Source organism: Cebidichthys violaceus, unplaced genomic scaffold (genome assembly GCF_023349555.1).
Source record: "Cebidichthys violaceus isolate CVI_PGR_0920_01 unplaced genomic scaffold, fCebVio1.0.p SCAF_142, whole genome shotgun sequence".
Classification (NCBI taxonomy): Eukaryota; Metazoa; Chordata; class Actinopteri; order Perciformes; family Stichaeidae; genus Cebidichthys; species Cebidichthys violaceus.
The window spans coordinates 130001-154054 of NW_027176310.1; the positions used below are offsets into that span (position 1 = coordinate 130001).

The 24054-nt window shown below is 44.3% G+C and overlaps 1 protein-coding gene across 3 annotated transcripts; it reads right to left on the minus strand.

The window, feature by feature from the left end:
• Positions 1-820: 820 nt before the first annotated feature.
• On the minus strand, positions 821-23065 carry LOC137871490 (platelet-derived growth factor receptor beta-like). Of its 3 annotated transcripts, none has more exons than XM_068709315.1 (28): positions 22586-23065; positions 14981-15167; positions 14708-14773; positions 14529-14623; positions 13977-14172; positions 13090-13350; positions 11791-11921; positions 11621-11702; positions 11369-11443; positions 9519-9702; positions 9136-9251; positions 8688-8799; positions 8459-8555; positions 8270-8378; positions 7449-7543; positions 6469-6601; positions 6189-6293; positions 5957-6061; positions 5619-5721; positions 3495-3616; positions 3265-3380; positions 2924-3046; positions 2699-2810; positions 2443-2542; positions 2192-2297; positions 1721-1826; positions 1478-1616; positions 821-1386 (listed from the first exon to the last, which is right to left on the minus strand). In XM_068709315.1, the coding sequence occupies exons 2-28, from the start codon at positions 15018-15020 to the stop codon at positions 1278-1280; spliced, it is 3138 nt and encodes a 1045-aa protein (XP_068565416.1). In that variant the 5' UTR covers positions 15021-15167; positions 22586-23065; the 3' UTR covers positions 821-1277. The 3 variants fall into 3 exon arrangements, with proteins under 3 accessions (XP_068565416.1, XP_068565417.1, XP_068565418.1); XM_068709316.1 differs by lacking the exon at positions 14981-15167 and adding an exon at positions 21848-21911; XM_068709317.1 differs by lacking the exon at positions 14981-15167 and having other exon boundaries at positions 22586-23064.
• Between the last annotated feature and the right edge of the window lie 989 nt (positions 23066-24054).

Genomic DNA, 24054 nt, shown 5'->3' on the forward strand with positions numbered 1-24054 from the left:
TACATGAATGAATGGCTGTAACAATAACTGTTCTGAATTGCATACTAATGAGTGTTAATGTAGGAACAATGCTTTATAAATGATGAATTAAATGTTTACTCATACTTAACTAATGCTTCATAGTGTGTAGTTATTATAAAGTGTTACCGATGTAGTTTGTAAAAGTATACAGTTTATAAAAGTAAACAAGTACTTCTGCGATGTAGTACAGTACAATATCTTCTTCTGAGGTGTAGTACAGTAAAATGTACAATATTTATCTCTGAGGTATTAGTACTTAAGTGTAGTAGTTGAGTAAATGTACTTTGTTTCATTCGATGTTCATTAAATACTTGAGAGAAACAAACTTGATGTGTTTGAACTTTCAGAGAAAATGAGGAAGTTTCACGATTCATTTTTTAACATTCAGCACTTTTGTGAACTTCTTTGTTCCAACAGGAAGTAAGAAAAGTTGCACAAGCAGATTTTCAGTTGTTACAAAAGTTATTCTGAACACTGGGATCAAATGGTGGATTAATGGTAATAACAGATATCAATATCGGTTCTCCATCGATAAACATTAAAGGGTTCTGTAATAAGTTGATCTTTAATAAGACAAAATGTCTTTTTATGTTTTTAACGTCACGTTTCATGATAAACAATTTAAAGGTAAAGTTTCTTTATGTTTCAGTCATTAAAAGTGTAATTTTTATAAATCAGCTTCATCAGGACTAAAGTCACATAATAAACATAAATGATCATTGAAAATAATTATAAAACCTTTAAACTAAGTTTGATTCATAGGATATTTAACAAACTGACAAAGTCATGGATTTTATTTTTAAATGTATTTAATAAAGTTCAACATGAATCAGATCAGTTTGTCTAAAAGCAGTTTGAATAAACATAAAAAAGATTATAACACAGCCAACTCTGAATACTACAAAGTAAATAAAGACAATGCAGCTGAATATTATGAAGTTATAAATCTGATTCAGGACCTGCTGCAGTTTACTTAATATAGAAATAGTTTTTAAGTTTGTGGAGGCGTTTCAAAAATGATTAAAAAACAAGTTTCAAAGCTCTTTTCATTTGGCAGCCTTACAGTCTGCACTGTGGGTAAAATATCCCAAAGTTACCTGTCTTGCTCAGCAGAACCTCGGCACTGTCTGTCAATGATGTCATGTTGTAATGACTAAAAGGATTGGTTGGTTAGTGCGGCCCTATGTTCTGCCTGCCAGGAGGACTACCATAGGTTATTTAAGCCCTCCATCAAGTCTGTAAGGCAGCTGATCCGTTCACAGGCAGCTCTCCTCTTCCTCTCCTCTCCCTGGCAAATCGGGAGGTTCCTCGACTTCCTGTCTGTCCTCTGATGATGTCACTTCCTGTGACTCTGACAGCTGAGGGCTGTCATCATGAAATGCACATTTGAACAACAATTGCACAATACTTGATCAACATTATATAATATACATTTATATATAGTTATTGTTTGTACCTGACTGCGTCCAGCGCAGCACCTTCGCTGGTTTCTATGGTGATGTCGGTGTTGGGGATGATGTAAGTACCGTGGGAGGAGCCTGCCTCCTCTGGCTCCGCCTCAAACAGTTCAACGTTAACTTGAGGGGCGGGGCTTCCTGTAAATAACACGGAAGTAAGGGGGGTGGGGGGGTGGGGTGTGTGGTGAGTTTAGCTTCACTGATCAGAAACAAATCCATAAAGTGATCCATGAGATTCTGACCGCTTGTGTCCATCTGTCCGTCATTCTGTCCAGAAGGACTCCGTCTGGATCGTACAACAGCCGGACTGTCACCATTCAGGAAGTCCTCGGTCAGCTGGAGGTAACGCTGACGAGAAACAACAACAATAAGTGACCCAACTGTGTTTGAAGGAACCTTTCTAAAGAAAACTCCAGAAACAAAACATAGAACATCAGAGTCACACGTTCTCTACAAAGAGTCTTTGTATTAAACAGGAAACACTGAACAGTGATGAAGAGTCTTTGTATTAAACAGGAAACACTGAACAGTGATGAAGAGTCTTTGTATTAAACAGGAAACACTGAACAGTGATGAAGAGTCTTTGTAATAAACTGTTTGTGTTTAACAGTAGAAGGTCAGACTTCTTGTAAGGGATGTTATTTTATGAGTTACAAACTGACACATGTACTATCATAAACTATATAATAAAGGATGTTAAAGTAGTTTGGTACCTTTTTGTAGTCGTCAGTCAACATGTTGCCCACGGAGACGACCAATGAGGAGAAAGAAGGTCTGGACTCAGGTTTCTCGTCCCAACACTGTTTCATCAGATCGTACCTGAAGACAGAAAACAGAGACAATTTAACCCACTTTGGATTCTCAGAGATTCACTTTGGTCAACTTCAGGAGGAACAGAGCAGAGCTTCAACATTCAAGATGTAAGAAATAAACGTGAACGTATCAGCGTTAGTTTGTGTCCTACATGTTGAGAGGAGCCAGTTCAGGTCCACTCATCCTGTAGCCTCTCTGCAGAGAAGAGTAGAAGTCCTGGTTCAGAGGGAGGTCAGGGTACGGACTAGCACCTTGAACACACAGCATACTGGTTTAGACTGGTGTGTGATGATGTATACTGGTTTAAACGTGTGTGTGTGTGTGTGTGTGTGTGTGTGTGTGTGTGTGTTGGTGTATACTGGTTTAGACTGGTGTGTGTTGATATATACTGGTTTAAACTGGTTTACCAAGAGAGAATATCTCCCACAGTAAGATTCCATAAGACCAGACATCACTCTGAGAGCTGTAAATGTTCTGGAAAATACTCTCTGGAGACATCCATTTCACGGGCAGGAAGCTCTGAAAATAAAGACATTTATCAAAGGACAGGCTCACGGTGTTTCATGTCCATCTTAAAAACAATTTTAACAATAAGCATTTAAGCATGAAGTTTATTGATCAGTGGAACTGACGTTTCCTCTTGCGATGTAGTCCTGGTCCTTCATCAGATCTCTGGCCAAACCAAAGTCACAGATCTTCACCAGCTTCCCCTCACTGACCAGGACGTTCCTCGCAGCCAGGTCTCTGTGGACACACTGTGGGAGATGTAAACACGTAAAAACCATATGTGAAGACATACAACAAATCACATGTGATCACGTAAAATCACATGTGAACACGTAAAACTACATGTGAACAATTAAAAACCGCATGTGAACACATACAACAAAACAATCATTATGTATTGATGAGTGATGTATTGATCATTATGTATTGATGTATTGATCAGTGAGGCATTGATTATTTATCGTACTCTTCTGGAGGAGAGGAAGTCCATGGCCTGGGAGACCTGGTAGGAGAAACTGAGGAGGTCATTGAGAGTCAGGAGAGGAGAGTCACTGAGGAGGACAGATGGCGCCTCCTGCTGGTCTGAGAGAGAACGACAGGTTACTTCACAGACAGACAGACAGACAGACAGCACCTTCTAGTTGATCAAGGTATGGAGAGATGCAGTACTTGTACACAATGTTCTACAAGTATTACCTGCCGGTGTGTACGGCGTCTCGTACACCGCAGGTTCGATGTCAGCGTAGCTGAGCTCCTTCATGGCGACGTACTGAACGTTCTCTTCTTTATTCATGTCCATGTAACCTCCATCACTGTCACTGCAGGGACACAGACAGGTAGAGAGAGAGACAGGTAGAGAGAGAGAGGCCATCAATACACAGACAGGTAGAGAGAGAGACAGGTAGAGAGAGAGAGACAGATCAATACACAGACAGGTAGAGAGAGACAGGTAGAGAGAGAGAGACAGGTCAATACACAGACAGGTAGAGAGAGAGAGAGAGACAGGTAGAGAGAGAGATACACCGTCAATACACAGACAGGTAGAGAGAAAGAGACAGGTAGAGAGAGAGAGACACCGTCAATACACAGACAGGTAGAGAGAGACAGGTAGAGAGAGAGAGACACCGTCAATACACAGACAGGTACAGAGAGAGACAGGTAGAGAGAGAGAGAGACACCATCAGTACACAGACAGGTAGAGAGAGAGACAGGTAGAGAGAGAGACAGGTAGAGAGAGAGAGACACTGTCAATACACAGACAGGTACAGAGAGAGACAGGTAGAGAGAGAGAGAGACACCATCAGTACACAGACAGGTAGAGAGAGAGACAGGTAGAGAGAGAGACAGGTAGAGAGAGAGACAGGTCAATACACAGACAGGTAGAGAGAGACAGGTAGAGAGAGACACCGTCAATACACAGACAGGTAGAGAGAGAGAGGCAGGTCAATACACAGACAGGCAGAGAGAGAGACAGGTAGAGAGAGAGAGAGAGACAAGTCAATACACAGACAGGTAGAGAGAGAGAGACAGGTAGAGAGAGAGAGAGACAGGTAGAGAGAGAGAGAGACAGGTAGAGAGAGAGATACACCATCAATACACAGACAGGTAGAGAGAGAGACAGGTAGAGAGAGAGAGACACCATCAGTATACAGACAGGTAGAAAGAGAGAGACAGGTAGAGAAAGAGAGGCAGGTCAATACACAGAGAGGTAGAGAGAGAGACCATCAATACACAGACAGGTAGAGAGAGACAGGTAGAGAGAGAGAGACACCGTCAATACACAGACAGGTACAGAGAGAGACAGGTAGAGAGAGAGAGAGACACCATCAGTACACAGACAGGTAGAGAGAGAGACAGGTAGAGAGAGAGACAGGTAGAGAGAGAGAGACACTGTCAATACACAGACAGGTACAGAGAGAGACAGGTAGAGAGAGAGAGAGACACCATCAGTACACAGACAGGTAGAGAGAGAGACAGGTAGAGAGAGAGACAGGTAGAGAGAGAGACAGGTCAATACACAGACAGGTAGAGAGAGACAGGTAGAGAGAGACACCGTCAATACACAGACAGGTAGAGAGAGAGAGGCAGGTCAATACACAGACAGGCAGAGAGAGAGACAGGTAGAGAGAGAGAGAGAGAGAGAGACAAGTCAATACACAGACAGGTAGAGAGAGAGAGACAGGTAGAGAGAGAGAGAGACAGGTAGAGAGAGAGAGATACACCATCAATACACAGACAGGTAGAGAGAGAGACAGGTAGAGAGAGAGAGACACCATCAGTATACAGACAGGTAGAAAGAGAGAGACAGGTAGAGAAAGAGAGGCAGGTCAATACACAGAGAGGTAGAGAGAGAGACCATCAATACACAGACAGGTAGAGAGAGACAGGTAGAGAGAGAGAGAGAGAGAGAAACAGGTAGAGAGAGAGATACACTGTCAACACACAGACAGGTAGAGAGAGACAGGTAGAGAGAGAGAGACACTGTCAATATACAGACAGGTACAGAGAGAGACAGGTAGAGAGAGAGAGACACCATCAGTACACAGACAGGTGGAGAGAGAGACAGGTCAATACACAGACAGGTAGAGAGAGAGGCAGGTCAATACACCGACAGGCAGAGAGAGAGACAGGTAGAGAGAGAGAGACAGGTCAATACACAGACAGGTAGAGAGAGAGAGACAGGTAGAGAGAGAGAGAGACAGGTAGAGAAAGAGATACACCATCAATACACAGACAGGTAGAGAGAGAGACAGGTAGAGAGAGAGAGAGACACCATCAGTACACAGATACTCAGAGAGACAGACAGGTAGAGAGACAGACCTCTTGCTGTGTGTGTCTCTCTGTAAGAAGGTGTGTTTGTTCCTATGCAGGTAGTTCACCAGGTCTCCATGGCGACAGAACTCAGTGATCAGATAGACCGGACCTGGACAGACAGACAGACAGACAGACAGACAGACACACACAGGCAGACAGACAGTTGATGTTTGTTAAACAAACAAACTGTGAGATTAAATCAAAGTTCATTAAGGACTAATTCAGCGTAAATCTGGGATTAGTTTAAAATAAATTTAGAGTTAGATCAGGATTAAATCAGGATTAAATCAGGATTAAATCAGGAATAAATCAGGATTAAATCAGGATTAAGTCAGGATTAACACCTCCTCTCGTGCACGCTCCCAGCAGGTTGACCACGTTCAGGTGAGGACCAAGATGAACGAAAACCTTCAACTCCGACATCAGAGACTGAGCTGCTCCGCTGCCGGCTGATCACAAACAATCAGAGATCAATACTGTTTCATTGATTGATTTTAAAATATCAGAGATCACATTGGTTCACCACAGACAGAGAGTCAGGCAGAGAGACAGGCAGAGAGACAGACAGGTACCTACGTTTCACCATCTTCACGGCAACTTTAGTTGTAGAATGAGAGGAAAGCAGACCGGAGACGGACGCCATCACAACACGACCAAACGCACCTGAACCCAACACCTGGCCTGGAGACAGACAGACAGACAGACAGACAGACAGACAGACAGACAGAGCGACAGAGAGACAGAGAGAGAAAACCAGGTACATATTAAAATCTCTGAATAAAGAGTAAACTTAGTTTAGGATTAAGGTAGGATTAGCTTTAGAATGAAGTAGTACTGCGTGTTCTCAGAGTATTACCTAGTACTACTTTGTCTCGAGGTACTTCCCAGCTGGAGTCATAGGGCAGGTGGGCGGGGTTTAGGTATGAGTACAGCTGTCCGTCAGGACTCACCGACTCAATCAGCTTCCACCGGACTTCATAACGAGGTTTCTAACAAACACAATAAAGTACTAGTAAAGTGCTACTACTACTAATACTACTGAACTACTACTACTACGGAACTAGTACTATTGAACTACTACTACTACTGTACGACTGAAACAGCAGTATAATAGTTCTACTGTACCATTGAAACAGCAGTATAATTGTACTACTGTACCACTGAAACAGCAGTATAATAGTTCTACTGTACCACTGAAACAGCAGTATAATAGTACTACTGTACCACTGAAACAGCAGTATAATAGTTCTACTGTACCACTGAAACAGCAGTATAATAGTACTACTGTACCACTGAAACTGCAGTATAATAGTTCTACTGTACCACTGAAACAGCAGTATAATAGTACTACTGTACTACTTAAACGGCAGTATAATAGTACTACTGTACCACTTAAACAGCAGTATAATAGTACTACTGTACCACTGAAACGGCAGTATAATAGTACTACTACTGTACCACTTAAACAGCAGTATAATAGTACTACTGTACCACTGAAACAGCAGTATAATAGTACTACTGTACCACTTAAACAGCAGTATAATAGTACTACTGTACCACTTAAACAGAAGTATAATAGTACTACTACTGTACCACTGAAACAGCAGTATAATAGTACTACTGTACCACTTAAACAGCAGTATAATAGTACTACTGTACCACTTAAACAGAAGTATAATAGTACTACTACTGTACCACTGAAACAGCAGTATAATAGTACTACTGTACCACTTAAACAGCAGTATAATAGTACTACTATACCACTTAAACAGCAGTATAATAGTACTACTGTACCACTTAAACAGCAGTATAATAGTACTACACTATAATACTGACTTTTCTCCAGAGGAGGATGAGGATGATGAGGAAGACGACAGCGATGATGACCAGAACCAGAACTGCTGCCAAGACTGCAACCTGAGACAGGAGAGCTGGAGACAGGTAGAAAGAAAGAGAGAGAGAGAGACAAGTAGAGAGAGAGAGAGAGAGACAGGTAGACAGGTAGAGAGAGAGACAAGTAGGGAGAGAGAGACAGGTAGAGAGAGAGACAAGTAGGGAGAGAGACAGGGAGAGAGAGAGACAAGTAGAGAGAGAGAGAGAGACAGAGAGAGAGAGAGAGAGAGATTTTTATCCTAACTAACTTATAATTTATATCAATATCAGAATTATAACCAACATCTATGATGATGATGCATTTTATGTCTTCTACTTCTCTTTATTACGACGATGAAAATACACTAACATTTATGATACTATTTATTAGGAAATACTCGTATTTACTGTTTAAAAGAGTTTTACTTGAAAACACTAACTATGTTACAAACAATGTAAAATAGTAATAAACTCAATCAATATTCATAAACAACCAAAGAGCTCCATGCTATAGACAACCGTCTACAAACTCTCTGTCACCATCTGGTGGCTGAAGAGAAGTCCTACAAGACATGTGAGGATATAAAATATCGTAGTTCTTTATAAAATACTGTCTCAGAGACGGTAACATTTAAAGTTTCACTGCTTCGGTTCCCCGCTCAGGTGCATTCAGGTGCATTAGGAAGCTTGGAATTTTTTAGTTGCCAACGTATTAGAGTGTACTACAGTAGTACTACAGTAGTACTACAGTAGTACTACAGCAGTACTACAGTATTAGTACTTACAGCTGGACTGTATTCGCAGGTCTCTGGCTCGTCGTCCTGCTGAGTTTTTGGCTTCACAGCGAACAGCTGACACGGAGGTGTGACTCTGCAGAGTCAGCACACTGCGTACCTGCACAGGTGAGACACGACACATGGCTGTCAATCATCTTCACATCGCGATGACATCACAGTGATGATGTCACTGGTTACCTGGGTGACGCCTCTCTGCTCCGTGACGTTCTCCTGCAGAGCCACGCCCTCCGAGGCTGCTGATAGGCTCCTCCAGCCGCCCGTCAGATTACTGCACCTGTAGGGGACAAACAGGGTTACTATGGCCACACATGTACTGTTACCCTGATGTGTGTGTGTGTGTGTGTGTGTGTGTGTGTGTGTGTGTGTGTGTGTGTGTGTGTGTGCACGCATGTGTGTGTGTGTTTACCTGTGTGAGCTGTGACAGGTGTACCAGGTGACAGATGGCGGCGGAGCTCCCTCACTGACGCACAGGATGGACTTACTGCCGGCTTCCAACAGAGACGTGATCCTGGGGAGCGCTGCACATACATAAACACACACACACACACACACACACACACACACACACGTAAATACACACACACACACGTAAACACACACACACACACACACACACACACACACACACACACACACACACACACACGTAAACACACACGCACACACACACACACACACACACACACACACACACACACACACACACGTAAACACACACACACACACACACACGTAAATACACACACACACACACACACACGTAAACAAACACACACACACACACACACACACACACACACACACACAAACACTGTCTGTCAATCATTCTGTCTCTCTCTCTCTCTCTGTCTGACCTTTGACCTTCAGGTGGAAGAAGACTTCCTCAACGTCATCCTCGTTGGAAACAGTTGCTGTGTAACTTCCTGTCTGATCCACCTGAACTCGAACCAGCGTCAGTCTGCTCACGTACCTGCACATCAATCAATCAATCAATCAATCAATCAACCAACCAACCAGATACCAACCACTAGATACTGAATTGTAAGTCGCTTTGGATAAACGCCTCTGCTAAATGACTGTAATGTAATGTAATGTAATGTAACCAACAACCAACCAACCAACCAACCAACGAACAACATATCAACCAACCAACCAACAACAAATCAACAAATCAACCAACCAACGAGCAACAAATCAACCAGGAGTATAGGACTATCTCTTATTATTATTGCTCTACCTGCTTCCCGTTAGGTGTGTGGTGGTGACGGAGGTGGTTTCCGTGGCGATGGTGTTGTTGTCTTTTGTCCAGAGGATGGTGGGGGGGGGGTGGGCGTCGACCTCCACACTGAACTCCACCGATTGGTGTAAGAAAGACGACACGTTGGTCTCACCTGAAGGCCACAGGTAGACGTACCCTCGATCTGCAGAGAAAGAGAGACACGGGTCACCTGTCTGTGTGTTTACCTGTCTGTCTGTGTGTGTGTGTGTGTGTGTGTGTGTGTGTGTGTGTGTGTGTGTGTGTGTGTGTGTGTGTGTGTGTGTGTGTGTGTGTGTGTCTCACGCCGCGAGAGCTAACTCTCTCTCCTCTGTCCTGATTCTCCTGGACTTGTCTGCGGCGTTTGACACTGCGAACCATCAAATCCTCCTCTCATCCCTCGAGGGGATGGGCGTCTCAGGTTCTGCACTCTCCCTGTTTGCATCCTACCTGACGGGTCGATCCTACCAGGTGACCTGGAGGGGGGCCATGTCGGAACCACGCATGCTGACTACGGGGTTCCGCAAGGGTCAGTTCTGGGCCCCCTTCTCTTCTCGCTCTCCACAACATCTCTGGGTTCTGTTATTCGCTCGCATGACTTCTCCTACCATTGTTATGCCGATGACACCCAGCTGGTCTTGTCAATTCCCCCCGGTGACACCCAAGTGGAGACGCGCATCGCTGCGTGTTTGGCTGACATCTCGAAGTGGATGACGACACACCACCTCAAGCTCAACCTAGACAAAACTGAGCTACTGTTCCTCCCGGGGAAGGGTTGCCCGCACCGGGACCTGTCCATCACCATTGATGATACCGTGGTGACGCCAGCTCGGACTGCGAGGAACCTGGGTGTGACCCTGGATGACCAACTGTCATTCTCGGCAAACATTTCATCCGTTACACGCTCCTGCAGATTCCTGCTCTACAACATCAGGAGGATTCGTCCCTTCCTGACTGACGAGACGGCGCAGGTTCTCATCCAGGCTCTTGTCATCTCCCGCCTGGACTACTGCAACTCTCTACTCGCCGGAGCCCCGGCGTTGGCCATAAGACCTCTGGCGCTTGTCCAGAAAGCCGCAGCTCGCCTGGTGTTCAATCGCCCCAAGTTCTCCCACACAACTTCTTTTCTCCGTTCTCTACACTGGCTACCTGTAAGAGCTCGCATCCAGTTTAAGACTCTGGTGCTAGCCTACAGGGCAGTGAAAGGAACAGCTCCTTCCTATCTCCAGGCCATGGTCAAGCCTTACACCCCCGCCCGACCACTTCGCTCTGCTGCCTCGGGGCGATTGGTTGCCCCGTCGCTCAGAGGTCCTGGCGGCTGATCGACCCGGTCACGGCTGTTTTCTGTCCTGGCCCCCCAGTGGTGGAATGAACTTCCCACTGACGTCAGGACAGCGGAGTCGCTGCCCATCTTTCGGCGCAGGCTGAAAACCCACCTCTTCAGGAAGTGCTACCCTGAGCCTTCCACTTAGCACTTATTGTTTTCATATTAGCTTGTTGCACTTATTGTATTCGTATTACTTATAGCACTAACTGTTTTTCTTGTTTCTGCCCTGTACTTTGGCTCTGAGTTATGCTCTGCTTCATGCTCTTAGATGATTGTTTGGAAAAGGAAATGTACTTATGACTTCTGGTGACTAGTAGTTCTTTTGATTACCAATGTTGATGTACTTATTGTAAGTCGCTTTGGATAAAAGCGTCTGCTAAATGACTGTAATGTAATGTAATGTAATGTAATGTGTCTGTGTATGTGTGTGTGTGTGTGTGTGTGTGTATGTGTGTGTCTGTGTGTGTGTGTGTGTGTGTGTGTGTGTGTGTGTGTGTGTACTCACCCAGTACTGTTACTGTGATGTTTTTCTTCACAGTTCGATCCTGCATCGGTTCCTTTACCACACACACATAAACACCTACAGGAAACACAGGAAACACACACACACGGAAACACACACACACATACGCACACACACACACACACACACACACACACACACACACACACACACACACACACACATACCTCCTTCGCTGTGGTTACCAACAAACTAAACAACCACATTACCATGGAGATGGATCGTTTGACCTACCGGAATCTTCCACCGTTGCCGTGGAAATATTAACAAAGGAGCGGATCCGATTGGGCAGAAAGTCCGTCAGAGGTTCGATTTCCTGAACCAACAACACATAGGAAACTTTACACAGAGAATAAACACAATATAGTTCAGACAGACAGGCAGGTGGAGAGAGAGACAGGCACCTGTCTGCGGGGGAAGTCCCAGGAGAAGAAGACTATCTCTGTGTCTTTGACAGTGCAGTTTACAGTCAGAACCTCCCCCTGTTTCAACACACTGCTGGACACAGACAGGTCCACCTCCATCACCTTAGGAACTGAGAGACAGACAGGTGAAGAGAGACATAGTGAGAGAGACAGACAGGTGGAGAGAGATATATGGTGAGAGAAACATAGAGAGACAGACGGGTGGAGAGAGACATGTAGTGAGAGAAACAGAGAGACCGATAGGTGGTGAGAGAAACATAAAGAGACAGACAGGTGGTGAGAGAAACATAAAGAGACAGACAGGTGGTGAGATAAACATAAAGAGACAAGACAGGTGGTGAGATAAACGAAGAGAGACAGACAGGTGGTGAGAGAAACAGAGAGACAGACAGGTGGTGAGAGAAACAGAGAGACAGACAGGTGGTGAGAGAAACATAGAGAGACTATAATAATATAATCTATATTAATCTTAATATATAACTAGAACATTTCGCAAGAAATGTTAACAGTGTGGCTGCTACTGCCCGAAGACGTTGCAATATACACATACATACATATACACATATATACATATACACACGCCAATATTACCAGTAGTATCGTTGAGGTTCAATTGAGATATTGCTTCTCTCTTTTCTGCATTTTAGATTAATACTCTTGAATTGAAAACCAAAAGAAAACCATGAGTCCAATCAACAACATATGGGTACCATGAGAGAGTTAAGACTCTGGCGCTGAACATTCCGTGCAATACACACCCACTATAAAATCTGAAACGGACCCAAATTTTTCCTGAAACTTAATCTGTGACTTCATGAAAAGTGTGATAGCTATCAAAATGCCCATTTGGCTCAATAAAGTCCAGCGTTTTGTCTATGTTTTAAACTTGGAATAATTTTTCTACGTTAAAGTATGGCTGGTCAATATGGGCCCAAAGCTAAGTGTTCTTTTGCTCTCTTCACGCCGAAACCCTATTCAACTGAATGGAGCAATTTTGCACCGTTTTTTGCGTTTTTCGAGGAAACCGCTGGGCGAATCTCTGAGGAAAGTCATAGCTCACCATTCCCGATCAGGCCGCACGTTTTGATGTATTTTTTGCGCAGGTGTTGGCAACGCTGTGTGAGGAGAAGCGCGCCAAACTTTTAGGCGGAAAATGGAGAATGAGGTCAGTGTGCTTTTGCACAGGTTTGTGCAACAAAGCCACACTGAATAATATAATCTATAACAATATAATCTATAATAATATAATCTCTATTAATCTTAATCCAATGAGCTCACCTACGATGCTGAACACGTAGTACACCTGAGACTCGCGCTCTTCGTCTCCGCGGGCGGCCGAGCAGACGTACGACGAGTCGTTCAGACGTCCCGTGAAGCCGCGCCCCGGCTCGTACGTCGTCACTGTAACTGCCGCCCTGCCGGGACGCTCGTACAGCGAGACGTTGAGTTGCGGGTCGGACACCACACAGGGGATAGTATCTTCCTCCGCCTCCTTCATCACCACACCTGGACCCAGTGGAACGAACCATTCCTCCGGACCTGAGGGGGGAGCAGGTAGAGTCAGGAGGTGCACAGGTAGGATCGGGAGGTACACAGGTAGGATCGGGAGATACACAGGTAGGATCGGGAGATACACAAGTAGGATCGGGAGATACACGGGTAGGATCGGGAGGTACACAGATAGAGTCGGGAGGTACACAGGTAGGATCAGGAGATATACATCAGGAGATACACAGGTAGAATCGGGAGGTACACAGGTAGAGTCGGGAGGTACACAGGTATAGTCAGGAGGTACACAGGTAGGATCAAGAGATACACAGGTTGGATCAGGAGATACACAGGTCGGATCAGGAGGTACACAGGTAGAGTCAGGAGGTACACATGTATGATCAGGAGGTACACAGGTTGGATCAGGAGGTACACAGGTCGGATCAGGAGGTACACAGGTCGGATCAGGAGGTACACAGGTCGGATCAGGAGGTACACAGGTCGGATCAGGAGGTACACAGGTAGAGTCAGGAGGTACACAGGTATGATCAGGAGATACACAGGTCGGCTCAAGAGGTACACAGGTATAGTCAAGAGGTACACAGGTATAGTCAGGAGGTACACAGGTAGGATGACTATGACCCCTCTGTTATAAATGTTATAAATATCATATTCACCTTGACCGGGTATGAATATGTCCAATACTCTGCTCTGATAGGACAATTCCTCCTCACAGGTGTATCGCCCAGAATTCCTCCAGGTGGCGTTAAAGAGCTGCAGGACGCTGCTGGACCCCTGATTCTCAACAACAACCCCGTCCACCTGAGAGTCGTGAGGTAGCCGCCACGTCACATGACTCCACCCAGAACACACCTGTGGAGACAGACATGTACCTTACTCCACCCCAAACACACCTGTAGAGACAGACAGGTACCTTACTCCACCCTAAACACACCTGTAGAGACAGACAGGTAACCTACTCCAACCTAAACACACATGCAGAGACAGACAGGTACCTGACTCCACTCTGAACACACCTGCAGAGACAGACAGGTACCTGACTCCACACTAAACACACCTGTAGAGACAGACAGGTACCTGACTCCACTCCGAACACACCTGCAGAGACAGACAGGTACCTGACTCCACACTAAACACACCTGTAGAGACAGACAGGTACCTTACTCCACCCCAAACACACCTGTAGAGACAGACAGGTGTTTACTGACCACAGTGAAGTTGGAGGTTGAGTTGAGCAGAACTCGATTGGTTGACGGCTGCAGCTCCAGGCCAACGCCCCCTTCATGATCAATCAGGAACACACCTGCAGACAGACAGTCAGACAGGCGGTCAGACAGACAGACAGGCCCCCACATCAGTCCACCTGTAAAGGTAACATGTTACCCACCCAACAGGAAGTGCAGCAGGTTGAGATGTCCTGTTGGTCCTCTGGGAGGCTTCATGTCTGCTGATCCTGACCAACAACACAGGTGAGATTTCAAAATAAAAGTTTCATCTGATCTTATATAAATGTAGTTTATGGTGCTGTTAGATTGCTGTTAAACCGCCCCTTTAACACGTGTTTTTTGACTGTAGTGAAAATGTTTCTGAAAGTCTAAGCACTAATAATTGTGGATTGAAGCAGAATATTTCATTAAACAAAAACATTTTGGATATCAACCTTTTTTTTGACTAGACTTTGACGTTTGGACTGAGATCATTACGCTGTGTGTCACAGCCTCAGAAGGTAAAGCAGGGTGGATGTCAGCGGTAGAAGAGGAGAGACAACGAGCATGTGGACCAGCTTTTATGGTCCGCAGACCAAGCTGAGCTTCATCAAGCTGACGACCCTCTCTGGCCAGGACAGCCTTCAAGACAGTGGGAGGGGCAAAGTCAGTAAGGATTAAAATCTTTATTTAAATAACTTCTGATGAAGTGATGACAGATGAGGTCTGTTTACAAGGCAGAGAATTATGGGTAATGCTTTAATTTCAAGTCAGTTTATATGTGACTGTTATTAAAGCAACAACTATGGAAAGTTTCAGATTCACTGAAGGTCTTTTATTCTGAAATCTGTCTGCAGTCGGTTTAACGTCACAGAAACAGAAACAGACGTTTCTCGTTTTAGAGTCTGATGGTTCTAACAGACCTGTGTGTGTGTGTGTGTGTGTGTGTGTGTGTGTGTGTGTGTATGTGTGTGTGTGTGTGTGTGTGTGTGTGTGTGTGTGTGTGTGTATGTGTGTGTGTGTGTGTGTGTGTGTGTGTGTGTGTGTGTGTGTGTGTGAGGAATGTAAGTCGACCACCGAAGAAGAAAATAAACAGAGAAGTATTTCCTGTGGGTAGAAGAGGTGGGAGACGTTCCAGCAGTTTTCAGCCAATCACAGCCACAGTGGTTTTTAGTTCAGTTAAATCTGCCCCGAGTGTAGTCCTGCAGGACCTCAGTGATGTCACGGATGATGTCACTGGTAGACAATGTTGGGATGTAGTCACAGAGATCTCACTTCACATGTCTCATGAGAGGCAGCAGGAGGAATTCTGTGATTTCTTTTCAAAAGATTAAAGAGATCAAGATTCCAAAAGGCAGAGGTCCTGCAGACAGGTAGGGTGAACAGGTAACATGCAGGTAAGAAGAAACTGCATAACAATGATGATCTGAGTAAAAACAAAACCCTAAACCTACACACCACCAGATGTTTCACCTGAACTACACATCACCAGGTGTTTCATATGACAAGAATGACAAGACCAGCTGGTCTTGTCATTTCCCCCCGGTGACACCCAAGTGGAGACGCGCATCGCTGCGTGTTTGGCTGACATCTCGAAGTGGAGACGACACACCACCTCAAGCTCAACCTAGACAAAACTGAGCTACTGTTCCTCCCGGGGAAGGGTTGCCCGCACCGGGACCTGTCCATCACCATTGATGATACCGTGGTGACACCAACTCGGACTGCGAGGAACCTGGGTGTGACCCTGATGACCAACTGTCATTCTCGGCAAACATTTCATCCATTACACGCTCCTGCAGATTCCTGCTCTACAACATCAGGAGGATTCGTCCCTTCCTGACTGACGAGACGGCGCAGGTTCTCATCCAGGCTCTTGTCATCTCCCGCCTGGACTACTGACACTCTCTACTCACCGGAGCCCCGCGTTGGCCATCAGACCTCTGGAGCTTGTCCAGAAAGCCGCAGCTCGTCTGGTGTTCAATCGCCCCAAGTTCTCCCACACAACTTCCTTTCTCCGTTCTCTACACTGGCTCCCTGTAAGAGCTCGCATCCAGTTTAAGACTCTAGTGCTAGAATACAGGGCAGTGAAAGGAACAGCTCCTTCCTATCTCCAGGCCATGGTCAAGCCTTACACCCCCGCCCGCCCACTTCTCTCTGCTGCCTCGGGGCGATTGGTTGCCCCGTCGCTCAGAGGTCCTGGCGGCCGATCGACCCGGTCACGGCTGTTTTCTGTCCTGGTTCCTCAGTGGTGGAATGAACTTCCCACTGACGTCAAGACAGCGGAGTCGCTGCCCATCTTTCATCAGGCTGAAAACCCACCTCTTCAGGAAGTGCTACCCTGATCCTTCCACTTAGCACTTATTGTATTCATACTAGCTTGTTGCACTTATTGTATTCGTATTACTTATAGCACTAACTGTTTGTCTTGTTTCTGTACTTTGGCTCTGAGTTATGCTCTGCTTCATGCTCTTAGATGCTTGTTTAAAGGAAATGTACTTATGACTTCTGGTGACTAGTAGTTATTTTGATTACCAATATTGATGCACTTATTGTAAGTCGCTTTGGATAAAAGCGTCTGCTAAATGACTGTAATATAATGTAATGTAATATGAACTACACACCACCAGATGTTTCACCTGAATTACACATCACCAGATGTTTCACCTGAACTACACATCATCAGATGTTTCACCTGAACTACACATCACCATATGTTTCATATGAACTACACATCACCAGGTGTTTCATATGAACTACACATCACCAGGTGTTTCACCTGAACTACACACCACCAGATGTTTCACCTGAACTACACACCACCAGATGTTTCACCTGAACTACACATCACCATATGTTTCACATGAACTCCACATCACCAGATGTTTCACCTGAACTACACATCACCAGGTGTTTCACCTGAACGACACATCACCAGGTGTTTCACATGAACGACACATCAACAGATGTTTCACCTGAACTACACATCACCATGTGTTTCACCTGAACTACACATCACCAGGTGTTTCACCTGAACTACATATCACCATGTGTTTCACCTGAACTACACACCACCAGATGTTTCACATGAACTACACATCACCAGATGTTTCACCTGAACTACACATCACCAGGTGTTTCACCTGAACTACACATCACCAGATGTTTCACCTGAACTACACATCACCAGATGTTTCACCTGAACTACACATCACCATATGTTTCACCTGAACTACACACCACCAGATGTTTCACCTGAACTACACATCACCATATGTTTCATATGAACTACACATCACCAGATGTTTCATATGAACTACACATCACCAGATGTTTCACCTGAACTACACACCACCAGATGTTTCACCTGAACTACACATCACCAGGTGTTTCATATGAACTACACATCACCATGTGTTTCACCTGAACTACACACCACCAGATGTTTCACCTGAACTACACATCACCAGGTGTTTCATATGAACTACACATCACCAGGTGTTTCACCTGAACTACACACCAGCATATGTTTCACCTGAACTACACACCACCAGATGTTTCACCTGAACTACACATCACCAGATGTTTCATATGAACTACACATCACCAGGTGTTTCACATGAACTGCACATCACCAGGTGTTTCACCTGAACTACACATCACCAGGTGTTTCACCTGAACTCCACATCACCAGATGTTTCACCTGAACTACACATCACCATGTGTTTCACCTGAACTACACTTCACCAGGTGTTTCACATGAACTACACATCACCAGGTGTTTCACCTGAACTCCACATCACCAGATGTTTCACCTGAACTACACTTCACCAGGTGTTTCACATGAACTACACATCACCAGGTGTTTCACCTGAACTACACATCACCAGATGTTTCACCTGAACTACACATCACCAGATGTTTCACCTGATCTACACATCACCAGGTGTTTCACCTGAACTACACATCACCAGGTGTTTCACCTGAACTACACATCACCATGTGTTTCACCTGAACTACACATCACCAGGTGTTTCATATGAACTACACATCACCAGGTGTTTCACCTGAACTACACATCACCATGTGTTTCACCTGAACTACACATCACCAGGTGTTTCACCTGAACTACACATCACCAGGTGTTTCACATGAACTACACATCACCAGATGTTTAATATGAACTACACATCACCAGATGTTTCACCTGAACTACACATCACCAGGTGTTTCACCTGAACTACACACCACCAGATGTTTCACCTGAACTACACATAACCAGATGTTTCACATGAACTACACATCACCATATGTTTCACCTGAACTACACATCACCAGGTGTTTCACCTGAACTACACATCACCAGATGTTTCATATGAACTACACATCACCAGGTGTTTCACCTGAACTACACATCACCATATGTTTCACCTGAACTACACATCACCAGGTGTTTCACCTGAACTACACATCACCAGATGTTTCATATGAACTACACATCACCAGATGTTTCACATGAACTACACATCACCAGATGTTTCACCTGAACTACACATCACCAGATGTTTCACCTGAACTACACATCACCATGTGTTTCATATGAACTACACATCACCATGTGTTTCACCTGAACTACACACCACCAGATGTTTCACCTGAACTACACATCACCAGGTGTTTCATATGAACTACACATCACCAGGTGTTTCACCTGAACTACACACCAGCATATGTTTCACCTGAACTACACATCACCAGATGTTTCACCTGAACTACACATCACCAGGTGTTTCACCTGAACTACACATCACCAGATGTTTCATATGAACTACACATCACCAGGTGTTTCATATGAACTGCACATCACCAGGTGTTTCACCTGAACTACACATCACCAGGTGTTTCACCTGAACTACACATCACCAGGTGTTTCACCTGAACTCCACATCACCAGATGTTTCACCTGAACTACACTTCACCAGGTGTTTCACATGAACTACACATCACCAGGTGTTTCACCTGAACTACACATCACCAGGTGTTTCACCTGAACTACACATCACCAGATGTTTCATATGAACTACACATCACCAGGTGTTTCACCTGAACTACACATCACCATGTGTTTCACCTGAACTACACATCACCAGGTGTTTCACCTGAACTACACATCACCAGGTGTTTCACATGAACTACACATCACCAGATGTTTAATATGAACTACACATCACCAGATGTTTCACCTGAACCACACATCACCAGGTGTTTCACCTGAACTACACACCAGCATATGTTTCACCTGAACTACACATCACCAGATGTTTCACCTGAACTACACATCACCAGGTGTTTCACCTGAACTACACATCACCAGATGTTTCATATGAACTACACATCACCAGGTGTTTCATATGAACTGCACATCACCAGGTGTTTCACCTGAACTACACATCACCAGGTGTTTCACCTGAACTACACATCACCAGGTGTTTCACCTGAACTCCACATCACCAGATGTTTCACCTGAACTACACATCACCATGTGTTTCACCTGAACTACACTTCACCAGGTGTTTCACATGAACTACACATCACCAGGTGTTTCACCTGAACTCCACATCACCAGATGTTTCACCTGAACTACACATCACCATATGTTTCACCTGAACTACACACCACCAGATGTTTCACCTGAACTACACATCACCATATGTTTCATATGAACTACACATCACCAGATGTTTCATATAAACTACACATCACCAGATGTTTCACCTGAACTACACACCACCAGATGTTTCACCTGAACTACACATCACCAGGTGTTTCATATGAACTACACATCACCATGTGTTTCACCTGAACTACACACCACCAGATGTTTCACCTGAACTACACATCACCAGGTGTTTCATATGAACTACACATCACCATGTGTTTCACCTGAACTACACACCACCAGATGTTTCACCTGAACTACACATCACCAGGTGTTTCACCTGAACTACACATCACCAGATGTTTCATATGAACTACACATCACCAGGTGTTTCATATGAACTGCACATCACCAGGTGTTTCACCTGAACTACACATCACCAGGTGTTTCACCTGAACTCCACATCACCAGATGTTTCACCTGAACTACACATCACCATGTGTTTCACCTGAACTACACTTCACCAGGTGTTTCACATGAACTACACATCACCAGGTGTTTCACCTGAACTCCACATCACCAGATGTTTCACCTGAACTACACTTCACCAGGTGTTTCACATGAACTACACATCACCAGGTGTTTCACCTGAACTACACATCACCAGATGTTTCATATGAACTACACATCACCAGGTGTTTCATATGAACTGCACATTACCAGGTGTTTCACCTGAACTACACATCACCAGGTGTTTCACCTGAACTACACATCACCAGGTGTTTCACCTGAACTCCACATCACCAGATGTTTCACCTGAACTACACATCACCATGTGTTTCACCTGAACTACACTTCACCAGGTGTTTCACATGAACTACACATCACCAGGTGTTTCACCTGAACTCCACATCACCAGATGTTTCACCTGCACTACACTTCACCAGGTGTTTCACATGAACTACACATCACCAGGTGTTTCACCTGAACTACACATCACCAGATGTTTCACCTGAACTACACATCACCAGGTGTTTCACCTGAACTACACATCACCAGATGTTTAATATGAACTACACATCACCAGATGTTTCACCTGAACTACACATCACCAGGTGTTTCACCTGAACTACACATCACCAGATGTTTCATATGAACTACACATCACCAGGTGTTTCACCTGAACTACACATCACCATGTGTTTCACCTGAACTACACATCACCAGGTGTTTCACCTGAACTACACATCACCAGGTGTTTCACATGAACTACACATCACCAGATGTTTCATATGAACTACACATCACCATATGTTTCACCTGAACTACACATCACCAGGTGTTTCACCTGAACTACACATCACCAGATGTTTCATATGAACTACACACCACCAGATGTTTCACCTGAACTACACATAACCAGATGTTTCATATGAACTACACATCACCATATGTTTCACCTGAACTACATATCACCATGTGTTTCACCTGAACTACACACCACCAGATGTTTCACATGAACTACCCATCACCAGATGTTTCACATGAACTACACATCACCAGATGTTTCATATGAACTACACATCACCAGATGTTTCACATGAACTACACATCACCAGATGTTTAAGGTGTATATATGATCACTGGTCTTCAGGTGTCTCACCAGTCCGTCACTTCTCCATGTTGAAGGTAGTTTTTTGATTGACAGCTGTCCTCTGTCCTCTGACCTTTAGAGACAGGAACATTTTAAACTTGTGTTCATTTTAATTTCCATCACTTTGATATTTTCAGAATAATATTTTTGTCTTTAGTCATTTTGATCATTTGTTGTTGAACTAAAATCAATAAAAGTCACTTCCTGTTGGTGTTTCACAATAAAAGCTGTGAAGAAAGTTAAATTACCTAATCCTTATATCTGGGCATCTAATGTGAATAATGATGAGAATAATAATACAAATAATAATAATAATAATAATAACAATAATAAGAAAAATAATAATAATAATAGTAATTTTAATAATAATGATAATAATAACAATAGTAATAATGAAAATAATAACAATGATAATACTTATTATTAATATAATAATAATGATTGTAATAATATAATAATATTAACAATAATAATAATAAAAATGATCATTATAACAACAATGTTAATACTATTAAAAATAATAATTATAACAACAATAATAGTAATAGTAATAATAATGATAATAATATTAATATTAAGAAGAATAGGATTAACTGACTTACTTCTATACTAATACTTGTACACAGTCGTCCTGATATTTTTACTGCAGTATTTGATGAGTACAAACAAAAACAAGTCAACTCAGCAGAATCAGAGACCAAGTTAAAAACTGAAAAACAAGAAAAGAAATGAGGACTATGTTCAAACCTTCTGATGCTGCTGCTCTTCGTCTTCTTCTTTTTCTCCTCCTTCTTCTTTTGCCTCCTCTCTCTCTCTCTCCTTTCCTTTACTCCTGTTCTTTCATTCCTCTCCTCCTTCTTCTTGTTCTCCTTGTTCTTCTTCTTCTTCAGTCAGAGTTCATTCCAGACGAAAGACGAATGGAAACCAACAGACTGACTCACAGAGAGAGAGAGAGAGAGAGAGAGAGAGAGAGAGACAGAGAGAGAGAGAGAGGGAGAGAGAGACACAGAGAGAGAGAGAGAGAGAGAGAGAGAGAGAAAGAGAGCGAGAGACAGAGACAGAGAGAGAGAGAGAAAGACAGAGAGAGAGAGAGAGAAAGACAGAGAGAGAGAGAGAGAGACAGAGAGAGAGAGAGAAAGACAGAGAGACAGAGAGAGAGAGAGAGAGAAAGACAGAGAGAGAGAGAGAAAGACAGAGAGCGAGAGAGAGAGACAGAGAGCGAGAGAGAGAGAGCCAACGTCTGTTTTTAATCTGTCCCCCCCTTTCTCTGACAGGAAGTGAACACAGTCCAACACACACACACACACACACACACACACTGAAAGGTCTTTGTGAGTTTTCCTCTCACTTTTCACAGACACTGTCGAGTCTGTTTGTGTGTAAAGCTGATTAAATAAAGTGGTGTGTGCATGTGTGTGTGTCTCTGAGTGTGTGCGTCTGTGTGTGTGTGTCTGTCTGTCTGTGTGTGTTCTGCGGCCTCAGCCAGCAGGAGGCAGCAGAACACTTAAAATATCAATGATGCCATCAACGACCCTTGTTAGCCTCGTTAGCTCTGTTAGCCTCGTTAGCTCTGAACCTTTTTAAAGCTCAGACAGCAGGAGCTCTGACATTTAGTTTGGGGCCATAAGTACCCTTTAGTTTCCCATCATGCATCAGTGTCTCTCTCTAGGGATTGTGGGTAATAACGGTGTTGCTCAGGGCCCCCCCCCCCCCCCCCACTGATCCAATAATACAATACTTAATGTTCGTTACAATACATACTCTACTGACTTATAAACATAAAGTAATGACTAAAGTTTAACCGTTAGTCTGTTCTTTTAAACGGAGCCTCGTTTGTAGGAACATTAGTGGGATGAGTCCATGAAAATGTCTCCAAATCTTCTGTGACAAACAGCTTATTCTGCAGTTGAACTTTACGGTCACGGCAGGCCGGCGGCCCCATGAGCCCGGAGATGGTCTGGGCCGAGAGCCGTCGTCCTGCACACTTGTAGAAGACGGCCGACGGTTCCGAAGGGCCGACAGGGTGAGGAACCGGTCGTCTTGGGACGCCCACTTCGCGGTCTGTCTCTGACGTCCCCCGTTACATGGAACTTGGCCTTCAGTTTGGAGATGGTACTCGGGCTCACGAGGTATGCCGATTCTTGGAGCAGACACCAACTGACCACTGTAGCAGGGCCCATGCTCACAGGTTCTGACAATCAGGTGCCCGATTGTCA

Excerpts from the sequence above, each read along its gene's own strand:
- LOC137871490 (XM_068709315.1), bottom strand. The coding sequence starts at position 15,020 with ATGATCTCAGTCCAAACGTCAAAGTCTAGTCAAAAAAAAG. Across the intron at positions 14,774-14,980 it reads AAAGTCTAGTCAAAAAAAAG|GATCAGCAGACATGAAGCCT; the intron begins GTTGATATCCAA and ends GTTGTTGGTCAG. Across the intron at positions 2,298-2,442 it reads GAACTGGCTCCTCTCAACAT|GTACGATCTGATGAAACAGT; the intron begins GTAGGACACAAA and ends TTCTGTCTTCAG.